Source organism: Bacillus rossius, chromosome 7 (assembly GCF_032445375.1).
Source record: "Bacillus rossius redtenbacheri isolate Brsri chromosome 7, Brsri_v3, whole genome shotgun sequence".
Lineage (NCBI taxonomy): Eukaryota > Metazoa > Arthropoda > Insecta > Phasmatodea > Bacillidae > Bacillus > Bacillus rossius.
This window is the reverse complement of record NC_086335.1, coordinates 23,508,171-23,520,789: the sequence shown is the minus strand read 5'-3', so window position 1 is coordinate 23,520,789 and position 12,619 is coordinate 23,508,171. Positions and strand designations below refer to the sequence as shown.

The 12,619-nt window shown below is 35.1% G+C and overlaps 1 protein-coding gene across 2 annotated transcripts in view; it reads right to left on the bottom strand.

Moving 5' to 3' along the window:
- The window catches only part of LOC134533734 (cold shock domain-containing protein E1-like), a 98,076-nt gene that overhangs the window by 22,205 nt on the left and 63,252 nt on the right, over positions 1-12,619 (bottom strand). For both annotated transcript variants that reach the window (XM_063371337.1, XM_063371339.1), the window contains exons 9-12: positions 9,630-9,761; positions 7,525-7,727; positions 2,679-2,920; positions 651-818 (exon numbers count right to left, since the gene is read on the bottom strand). In XM_063371337.1, the coding sequence (XP_063227407.1) occupies positions 651-818; positions 2,679-2,920; positions 7,525-7,727; positions 9,630-9,761 (745 nt within the window). The remainder of the gene's footprint in view (positions 1-650; positions 819-2,678; positions 2,921-7,524; positions 7,728-9,629; positions 9,762-12,619) is intronic.

The window sequence follows — 12,619 nt, the reverse complement described above, 5'->3', positions numbered from 1 at the left end:
CAATTCACGGTTAACTCAAGGTTTTCTGGTTTTCCCAGTTGGGTGGCCACCCTTTTTTAGGGGTTAATTTTTACTACATGCTGTCACATCACGGAAATTATTCAGCCAATCCATAAATATGGTATTCTTAAGTTTTTGGCCCCAAATAGTTTGGCACAGCGGAACACCACTGTATATGCCACCAGCTACAATATTTCAAGAATGTTTGTTTGCACTTCCGGGAACATTTTTGGTACAAAATTAGCTTATAATTTAAGCATGTAAATATCACAGATACACCAAGTCAAATCCTTGAATCTCTAATATTTGAAAGATTTGAAAATTGAGAAAAAAAATTGAAAAGAAAATATTCACGGAACAGTATTAAATTCAAAATTTTGACACTGGCAAGTATGACGTTTTTAGGACCATGATTTTTTAATTTATAAAATCAATAAAACAGAAATGATCTCTTCTGAAAAAAAAATTACCTAAAAATAAAATTATTCAATTCTGTTTCTAGTTTCAACTGTTCAGTGTAGTAGTCACAAGATTTTGTTTTGCCCCAAATGCCAAGATTGTTAAATCAACAAAATTAATTAGCCATGTGAGAGACATTCGAGTGTTTGCCTTCTGTCCGACTGGCACCACAGTCAAGTGTACTGGCTGACCTTTGACGGCATCAACAGTGGCACGCCTCTTCTTGCGCACTGCCACAATGTTGGCGGCCCTGCCCGACGCGTCGACCTGGAAGGTGACCGGGTCCCCGACTTGCAGAAGCTCCCGCTTGTTCTGCAGCCCGGTGATGCCAAACTCGTACTCCGCCCCTTGCTCCTCATCTGCAACGCGCAACACACTGCTGAGCCTACCACTCAACAACCACAACACTTCACTGCCCACTCACAACAGTCCAACTGGCTTCTGTCATCATCTCACCACGGTAAGTTAATTAGGGCATGTGTAGCATGTGGTTGACACGTTTTGGTAATAAGTAATAATACATTTTTGATTTGAAAGCCAGTATTCTTTGCATCTATATTACGCTGATGCACTATGGTAATAATCGTCTGCTGTCACACTGCATTCCCAATTATTTATTTAATAATTATAAAAAAGACTCTGTGAAATAACTAAAAATTCGTAAATATTTTTTAATGGATACAAAAATTTGTGAATGCAATCATTGTCAAAGAAATTTGCAAGTTCAAATTTTCCTGGAATTTTTAACTTGCATTAAAACTCATTTCCCACTGTTAAACAGTGTTAAGTAATTTTTCTTCCGGGTCTCTACAGTAGCGGTCATTTAATGCATCATCCTTATAATTTTGTTTAGGTTAATATAGGTTAACATAAAACAAAATAATAAGGATGTAGGTGTACCCACAACGCTTTTTCAAAATAAGGTACAAATATCCGTATCCACTTGAACATAATTAATTTGTACTGTGCATTATCAAAAAGTAACACAAGCACGAAATATACATCTATTATTACCGTCAACCTAGCTGAAAATGGTGCATGACAAACGTGAAGTGAAAAATGAATAGCAAGTAACCAATAAACTTGGAAAAAGTTCCATAATTACCATAAATGGTCAGGTACATATTGTGCACGTTAAATGGTCAGAACAATAACCTCGGATGCAGTACTATAGTTACTGTAAATTACCTGATACATAATGGGTAAGTTAGACGTTACAACTCTGCTTGAAGTGTCCAGCTTCCATACAAACTCAAACTTAAATTTAGTATGCAAAACAAGTGGCCAATATGCTCAGAATACTTTCAGGCATGTAATGAGTTAAGATTGATGATATAAAAAGATTTTTTTTGTGTTGATTTAGTGCTTTTTAAGCAGAAAAATCAAATAACCCCAAAAATATATTAAACGAGGGATGTTAAATGTTAATGGCAACTGAAACTTTTGGTGCTTTATTAGTCCAAAGTTTTAAGCGGGAAAACGTCTTAAACAGTGTCGTCTTGAATGAGTTTTACTGTATTTGTTGCTTCAAACAGCATATAATCCTACTTTTAACCAGGCTTGGCAAAAAAAAATTTTTTTTATTACATACGTTATATTAGTTCTCAGCATGTTCAAATGAAAGACATACAACATCCCGCTTTCTGTCACTTATGTTGAACCAGAGAAGTTATTACATCAAAGAACTTAAGTCCAGCAAATCTGCACATTTGACTGGAACCTAACCACAGAAAGAGAATTTCCTTATAGGAAGAGCATTCTCCATAGAATGGGTGTTTCCCATAGAAAGGGGATTTACTATAGTCAGGGATTCCCAAAAAAGAAAAAAAAATTTTGTTTAAATAATTAATTTGTTTATTTAATTTTAGAGGAGAATTTAGCCAGGCATAATTTACAACTTATTCAGATAATTGAAATAATATCTTGATTAGAATACAATTATTTGTTCCTTAATCACAAGAAATATTAAATGAGCAAACTATTGTTATTAGAGTAGAATTAGACCTTTCACTAAAATTTATTTGGATAGTCTATTAGAAAATACATTTTTGAAAAAACCATTATTTTTTTTTTATATTGGCCAACCGTGCTTTTAAAGTATTCTGCTCTGAGAAAAAAAAAAAATGTAATCAATTCAAAAATTTTTATTTTTAATATTCCCCAAAGACTCGGCGGAGCGACCAGCACAGACACGCGACGGACCGCGGGGCGGGGCTCACCCTCCTTGGGGGCGGCCTGCACGAGGCCGGCGTACTGGCTCTGGTCGGGGTTGACGCTGCGCAGGGGGCGCACCACCGTGCCCTCCAGCGCCTCGCCCTCCACGGGGGGCAGATCGATGGTCCCGCGGGGGAGCACCCGCACGTTCTCCGCCGACATGCAGCTGCCCGAGGAGCCGCGCGTGCCCAGGTTGTACTCCACCTCCTCGCCCAGCTCCAGCTTCTCGCTGTCCCCCTCCAGGTTGCTGCGGGCACACCGCCGCCACTCACAGACCACGGTCAACCCCTCTTGAGGGCCTCGCCTACCCTGGCACACTTACAGTGTGCAGAGCTTCAGGAAAAACAACGCGATTTCAAAACTACTCAACATATCCGAGTGGGGCCTATTTACGAATAGCATTTAAGAGTTCGCTGAGGGCCGAAAAGTACTTTTAATTTCAGATTAAGTTTTTAAACTGTATTTTTAGAAGTGTTAAAATGCCTAAAACGCGTGTTTTCAGAGTAATTTTTAGGCATAAAACAATCAGTACAGATTCTTGAAAGCACTTAAGGGGCTTGCATAACACCTTTATCTTCATTTCTCCACCATATAATGTTACGGTCACCGCTCAAATTTCACAGTTATCCTGTGACGACGAGACAAATGCGCGCCTGTTCAGAGACTTGCGCTTAGAGGCTATACCGCGCTAGAAGCACCAGCGAGCGTCGCGCTTAACATTCCGCCTCACTAACACACATACACCCCTGACGAGGCGGTCCCCTTAAGAAATTCTCACTCAAAAGAAAACTAGCAATCATACAAATTAGAGGTACCTATTAGCTTGGTACTTGTCATTAGAGGACACAAACACTGACTAAAAAACTAGCAAAACAACTTTGGTTATCCAAATTCTATCCAAAAAAAATATAGTTAAACGCATCTCATGAGAAAAAAGCTATAAAAAAGAATGCTTTAGTTTATTTCACTCTCAGAAAGGAGTATAGGATTATGTAGCCATGATGATGCATGGGACGGGATGATACAGACAGCCAGAAATGATGCTTTACCCACCATATCCTAGCGGAGGATTAAGGGAAGGACCTATGTCTGGAACTTGTCGACCGGCAGTTTCATGAACAAAGGTGGAGATCAGATTGAACTACTTTAAAATTCTGCAGCATAGAAAGAGACCAAATCACAACATATACAGAACACAAACTATGCCATTGTAAGTTGTAAAGCTAGTATCACATGATGGAAGGTTTCTTACAGACTCCACTAGAAGCATCTAACAAAACTGTTAGCCAAACCTCCTTGGCAGCTGGCATGGAGGTTTCCATGAAATAACCTATCATTATCACAAACACCCTTAGCATCTTCAATAAACAATAGAACATCATATCATTTACTGTGGAAATAAGTACTTTTGTTTATACATAAACTTTAATATTTACAAAAAAAGTACAGAATCTGTTATTAAGGTATTTTTACACACTTGGATCACAAATATTTTTAGCCTACAGTTTCTGCTTGTTATGCTCAATATCATTTTAAGTTTTTTTGTTCTACAAGTAAAAATAAGTTTTGTGTTGTGCTTGTTCATTTAAAAAAACACGTTATGAATTTGTAAACTGATATTTACAATCACTATAGAACAAAAAAAAATTACTCCTTTTAATGAAATAAATCTTTGACAAATATTGGGGAAGGAAATTAATGGTCAATTTGTAATGTAGCGGCTTCTGGGAAATAATCTAGATATTTACCAATAAACATTCTTTCAGCTACTATAATATTCTTCCGTTATACTATACTGCTGCTAAACTTCTTCGGTGTGTTCTTACTGCTGGTGCCAGTACCATTAATAGTACTCGTTTATTTATATATAGACCCTTTTGTTGTGTGTGTGTTGTCGGGACGATATACACTGGCTGTCACTATTTTTCAAAATATATATATATATAGACATATATATATGTGTCAATGGTACTGTTATGCTCTTGTACTCTGACCCTTAGAAACATGCAAAAAAAAATGTTATTTATCATAAAACACACACTCTTGGACACAGGTAGCTAGGTAACATATATCAACACATAGGGATAGAATTCAGGTTTTTATTAATAATAAAAATTGCTATTCATCAGGGACAACTAACATATGTGTAGAGATAAAAATCAATATTAATATAATTAGATAAAAAAAATCACAGAAAAACAATCCTAACGATACTGAACATGACTCGTGGATATGCGCTTATGTAAATTAAAACATCAGGAAAATACGTAGCACACATGAATCGTTCACAAAAGTTCGTTAGTGTATGTTCAGAAAATAAATCAAATGATGTTTTTACGGACGCATTCTTACATACCAGAAAATGTTTGAAATCATAGCACAATTAATAATTAGTATGATTACTGTTTATGTTTATATTTGGGTTCGTATTTGCCTTGGCTTAACTCAGTTTATATGGTAGAGACACGAAACTTGTACTCCCATTTCACCTCTGGGTATCACAAAATAAAATAATAATTTAAATCTTGGAACTAATAATTCATGACGTAGTTCAGGATAATTGACACCTTTTACGTGAAAACTAATCAGTTTGTAGTCAAATCGGAGTTATTTACGACGAAATTACATACAGCTGGGTATGTCTATGGGCGATACAAAATGCAAGATCTTTACTTACAGATTTTCACTCCTAATAACATATCCGTCAGAATATGCCCTTATAATCTTATACATTATTTATTTATACGTCGTTTAAGCTCATCCTGAGTGTCGGATGGCATAATCTAGCTAGCTAACTTTCAAATTTAAAATAGGCCTCACGCCTTTGCGTCGGCATCAGACGCCTTCATACAACCAAACTTTTTAATTAAGACGTTCTAGACGCCTCACATCTAAAACACGGCCTCTCATTGGCCAAAACCAAAATCGGTTAGCGTAATTTACAATATAAATACTGTAAATAACACTTATTAATACAATTGAAAACACAAAAATGCGGTAAATTTAAAACGAAAATTTCCAACAATGAAAATTTCTTTAAGTAATACCCCGAATAAAATCATCGTTAATTCGTTAAGTTCATTAGTCCTTAGAGGGGTATACTCAAATGACTGTCCATATAAGTCCATTTCAGGTCATAGAGCATAGCTCTCGTAGATATACATAATTAATAAAAATATATTTAAATAACTTTTGCGGGCGAACAATATACAAATTAAATAATAAAATTTCATAATAATAATAATAACAATCAAAATAATAAGACTTTATAAATAATAGTATCATTAAAATAAGTCATAACTTTCTGTGCATTATGAAAATAGTAACAGCACACCGTATTGTTAATTTAGTAATACTGGTGTGGGTCTTACTGGTGTGTGTTATTTTCAAAGATAAAATGTCTTAGGCTGTAAAAGGAGTAACTTTATTCTCACTTTCAATAATTATAAATGGGCCAAAATGGGTGATATCTTAGTCATTTGAAGTACATTTCAATCTCCGAATAGGTCTACTTTATTACGAATAAATTTGCATATATAACCTGTCTAGTTCTGATATGGTGAAAACTCTAAAACATGTTTGCAATATTTTGTATGAAAAACCATTTAGATTAGGCAGAAACTACATAATACTTGTAAAATCACAAAAGACTATATAAAAATGTGTGTTAGAATTCCAAAAAAAGAAAAAATTTTCTCTTTTCATTTAAAATGTAACGTTATGAGAAAAGCAAAAAAATTCCAACTGTCACGAACCCACAAATTTTATAGGTTGGAATGACACTCATGGTACAATTTAATTTAAATGCAGTAAACTACATTGGTTTATAAGCCATCACATATAGAACTATACAAACCATGTTTTAATCAAAATACAAGACTATTTCAGTTGATTTTTTTTTTTTTTTTTAAATCAATTCAAATACCCTACTTTACATCCAAATAACGATCAAAAATGGGCGAGCATTTACACTACAAGTTTCAACAACATGACGAGAGCCATCATCTGATTGCTTACGATTGACAAAAGTTTTCACATAATGTTAACTGTAACTGTTTCAATGTAAATAGACACATGTCACCACTTTTCAAAACAATAATCAAAACATCCAAATACCTACAAAATAAAATACCATTTTTAACACTTGGGGTACACTACAGCTTCATATTGATTAGATAAAATTTCCATCTTGTACGAAACCTTCAACAGAAATTCTAACACGGCCAATTACCAAAACTTCCCTGAAAACAGCCGGCATTCTGTTCATTCTTCCACAGAAACATCCATACCAGCTGCTATGGAAGACCTTGCAAGGAAACTTCCATAATGTGGTCGGGCCTTAAGTGTGGATTTAAGGGTTGAAAAACAGGCTCAAGTTATGTCACATAATTGTTACAATTGCGCCTTTCCTTTCTATGCCCCGCCCTGTACAGAACTCTATGTCACGGCATTATAAGACTTGCAAGTGTTCATACTCCATGCTAGTAACATTTTTTAGTCACATATGATTACCCGTCATATAAGACGAGTGGCAGCTTGAAACTTTTCAACTTGCATTACAAAAAAATGAGGTAAATAAAAAATTTTTTGAACAATTATGCATTATTGCATCTATTAACATCCTTTAGATATTTCACCCACACACATTTTAAAACTTGGACTAGACTCTTAAGAAATAAAATTGTAGTCTTTATTTGGTAAAGAAAATCTTTTGAATGAGAAAAATAGCAACTTGCGTATTTTTTACTAGTCGTATTTTATGTTATAAAACTGATATTTGATTAAAAATTGAGTTACCTATGTTTATATCATATTGTAAAAAGAACTCTAGATGTAACAGACTTTTTGTACCTGAAGTGGAAGAACACCTCTCGGTCGTGAGCGACGGTCTCTATGAAGCCGAATCCATCCTTGAGGGCTGCAATGAAGCCTTGGTACAAAGGCAGGTTGTTGGCACGACTGACGCCGTTCTTCGTGGTGCTCTTCGACACGACCTTCACATCCACTGCTACCAACTCCTTGCTCCTCTTCACCTGGCAGATGTTGAACTCAACCTGTGCCACAGGAAAAACACAATCCCTCTCAGACAAGGCCAGCACTCAAAAAATCTGTGCCTCATACAGAATTTTGTAAGAAACTAAATTAAAAATAATTTCAACTAAGACAAAAAAATATAACTCGGCACAAAAAGTTAATGTAATACTAAATGAAAAAAACTCTTAATAGTATCATTATGTTTTTCACATTTAAAAGGCCACAAAGCCAAACCCAGAATGTCAAAAACATATACAAGTACACCTATATCTCACTTAGCACGACTAATTTGTTCTTAAAAGTGCACGTGTTTTTCAAAATCGCGTATTCTGAAGCATTAGTTACCATAAATAGCCAGGCTAATTTAATTAATGTGTTCCAAAATTGACAAGGAAAATATACTTTACGTAATATAAAAGCGTAGAATAACACTCAACTATAAATATGTCACACCATTAATCTTATTATGCCCCCTATCGCACTTTGAATGGCAAATACGACACCACCTAACGGAAGATACGTGGTTATGTACTTTATATTCAGTCGGCTGGCTGACTTGCCCGCCCGGGCGTGACCTTCAACTCACGTCGCCTATCTTTCCAAACCATCTTTTACTGACAGTGAAGCCGATATTACTGTCCGGATAATAACATTTTAATTTTTCAAAAATTAAAGTGCTTACCCTGTCTTATCGCATAATCGTCGCACAATTTATAATGAGATCAAGTTTAAAAAGTAGGGGTGCAATATTTATGCGAAAAAATTTTTTTGTTAGGTAAAGTTATTCATAAAAATATAACCCATTTATGGAAAGTACGTTTATTTAAAAAGTAGAATATAAAAAAGTACGCCAAAAAAGTAACTTTAATAAGTCATGCAACAAAAACCTTTCTTCAATTTTAAATAGAAAAACAAAATCTGTGACCCAAATGCAAGCCTGAACTAACGCATAATTATCGTCGTAGTACACACCACAAAATAGTGTAGGCTATCAAATGTAGTAAACTTGGCACAAGACAGAGAGCGCGCATTGCATGCAATCGGCGAGATATCAATATTGATATTCGACTACGTGTGTGCGCTTTCTACATGTTTATAAGCGGTACACCGTGGCGATGCAGACAATCAGATAAAGGAAATATGTTTAAAAACTTCTTTAAAAAAAATTTACACGTCAGACAACTTCGTATTTACGTTAATTAAATAAGTAAGTGGTAATGTCCAAATAAATATTAGATTTCTACTTTAAAATACATCGTTTTATACGGAAAAGATACCTACACCGGTACACTGTGGCGACGCAGACGATCAGATAAAGATAATAACGTTTAAAAACGACTTTAAAAGAAAATTTACACATAAAGACATCTTCGTATTTTCGTTAATTAAATAAGTGGTAATTTCCGAATAAATATTAGATTTATACTTTAAAATACATTGTTTTATACGGAAAAAGATACCTACCAAAGCGCTTGGCATCTAATAGCGGGACCAAAAACATCATTCCACGTTTAAGCGAGTTTTTTTATTCCAATTTTTTACGGCCAAAAATATAGGTGCAATGATTACGTTGCACCTACGTTAATTATGCCCGTGCGACAATTATGCGATAAAAGAGGGTAACCAAAAAATGACCCAGTTAATCTTATTCATGTATTTAATACAGCACGACTTTTTTCTTGCTCTGCAAGAACCAAAACCATAACCGAGAACAGAGGTTCTTGATGTAAAACCAAACTGACCAATAAAAACCAGAACCGCACAACATCTTTGGTGTGACTGGAAATTGTGTCTAGGTCAACCTATAACTGATATTTAAGAACCAGAACCAAACTGTGAACTGGAAAAAAAAAGGTAGAACCAACACATCGCTATAAAATTAATTTTAAAATTCTAGTTAAAAAAACTTAAAAATTACTAACCTTATCACCTACACGAGGAAGATTCTTTGGATCACAGTCTTTGGGGAGAAAAAATAAACTCTTCTTTGTGCCATTTGTTTGATACTGAATAACTCCGGGCTCACCAGACTTTTCAGTCGTATTTGCAGGAGACTGTAAAAAAATTATACACATTAATAAAGATGTGAGAGAACATTTTTTCAATTAGAATTTTAATTCGAAGATGAATATCTAAGTCTTATACAAAGATGAAGATCTAAGTATTGACAAAGACCAAGTCAAAGTCCACTGAAATATTTTGCAGCATTAAAAATATTCCACGCGTACAACTTTGACTGCTCTAGTTAGTATTATATCAGAAAATCCTGCATACCATACACTAAATAAGATAACCTTTATCAAGCTAATCAACTGCATTGCTCATATAGTCATATATAAAAAAAATTTAAAAATGTATAAAGAATTACGAATTAATGCCAGGATTAACTTATGTAACAATATCTGAAACAAAAACACATTACAACTGTTGCTAATAAGATAATTATTTTCAAAACTACAAAACAGGCTGTTGAGAAAATTCTGAAACAGCCATGTGAAGATTTTTTTCTATGTTTTAAATGTATAAATACACAGCACCCAATAACCATAAATAGTATACATCAAATAAAAAAACTGCAATTGGAAAATTTGAGCCAAGTCGACAAGTAGCTTCAGCTCAACAGCTTGAACGCCTTAACGGTAGAAAAATTAAAACTTCCTAAATATTTGACATGTACAAAGAGCACAAATTCAAATACTTACTATTTCTTAAATTCTAATCTGAGATATATTTATTTTTATGTTCTCATAAAGTCTGGGTTATTTCACAAAATTACACAACAGAAAAACCTATATCCTACTATTTATACTGAAAAACACTAGAAAAAAAATTACATTTAGGCATAAATAGTCTGCAGTATACAGTAGAACCCCCATTTTGCGAACACGGATTTAACGAAAACAGCGATTTAACGCAAAGGTTTTCAGGAACCATCAAAAAACACCAATTTATTAAAATAATAATATAGATTTACAAAAAATGAAAGTAAATTGTAACGGAAACTTGTTAAAAAATACACTCTGTGGTGTCAGTAATAAAATGGAGGTACTATATATATTAATATGTGCCTTTGCATCATCTGTCCAAACACGAAAAAATAAAAAACATTGTTCAAATTGCCTAAAAACTCCGGGCGCTGTAACTAAATTGCGTAGGTGCGTGCCATTGCGCGCGCCTAGATAGATGGACTGTCCGCGACACATGACGTCATGAAGGGTTTCTTTGTCCGCATCCCCCTCCCCCTCCCTTATCACTGGCTTGACTCACCACGTTATCTTCCAATCACACCCGCATAGTAACAGTGATAGCCAATAATCACACGTTTCCAAATATTCCCTTTCCCATCCTCCAGGTTTTTTCAACTTGTGATCACGTCACACCAATACTCCATTATCATTATTCTCTGTAAGAGCTTTGAGCGCGGTGTTTAGTTTTTGGAATACATTTTTTATAAGTGCTGTTCTGACTTCGATTTTTTGCTTTTCTTCATGGATTTTGAATACAGATTGCGATTGGAATTGACTAAACTGCCTGTTGATGACCTGCTTAGCTTTTTTATTGGTACATGAGTTTATTTACTGTTTTTGGATATCGGCTTTGTTACGTTTTTTTGACGATTCGTTTATGTTACTAGTATTAGAACTGGACAAAACTGGGACACGGGCGGTGGAGCTTTTATTTTTTCCGCTAAGCTCGCATCTATTGGCTGGCTGCTGATGGAAGGTCACGCACGAGTCTGGGCGGAGCGTTGAGTGAGTTATACTGCGCATGCGCAGCTCAGCGAACAGAGAGCCAGTCGGCGGCTACGCTGCGCCGTTACAACAGCTGACCGAGTACAATTAACTACCTTTCTCCGCGTACGGCACGCTATGGACAGTAAATTTCCATCAATTTGCGGCCATTTTTTTTTAATACTGTGACGCAATGTGTATGTAGCTCATATTTGTTATAAACACTGCAGGTTGCAACTGTATTTTAATAAACTTTAACGTATTTCTTACACTTTTAATATTTTTTTGCCTATTTTTTCACGGTTTCTGAAAATCTGTACATACGACTGAGGTGTACGTACGAACTGGGGGCCGTACGAGCGAGATCAAAAACGTTTAAGGTGGAAAGTTGACAAAGTCTGAGATAGCACGGCAGCAAAAGATATCGGCGTCGACCCTGTCTACGATATGGAAACTTAGGGACACGATTATGAGTGCAGGGGTCATTGAAAATCGGTAAATCGGATTTAACGAAACATCGATTTAGCGTAAACATTTTCGGTAACCATAGCACTTCGTTAAATCGGGGTTCTACTGTATTTAGATTTGTAGAATTCTCAAATGTATATCTTTTATAATTAAGGGTAATTGAAAGTATTATTCAGCACAAACACAGCAACATTAAAGAAATTTATATTGTATATCATATTTTTACAATCTGCTCAGATTTTTGTTTATAAATATTAGGGCTGATCGGTTGACCGAATTTTCGGTTCGGTTCGGTCATTTTAGTAAAAACCGAAGCCGAACCGAATTCCCAGAAAAAACCGATGATTCGGTTTTTATTAGGGCATTAAAAACTAACTTCAAGTATCTACCAAATAATGTATTTAACATTCATATTGGATAAGAAACGTACCGCTTGCATAATACTGTAAAGTGTTTTCACTCCCGGGCTAAGGGTTTTTTGATGTGTTATATTTTTACCTGGAAGGTATTTTTATTTGTGTTGAGAATTTAGATTGAGAAGGTTGGTATGGCCAGATGTGTTTTTTTTTGTTTGTTTTGTTTTGGAAAACAGAGGAGGGATAAAAACAATGGTGGAGGAGAGTGATGATGAAGCTTAATATGTTTGTGTTCCGTGGTGAATAAGAATAAAAAAAGAACTCCACCAACCCAAGGCTTGATTTGAAGATCCCGAA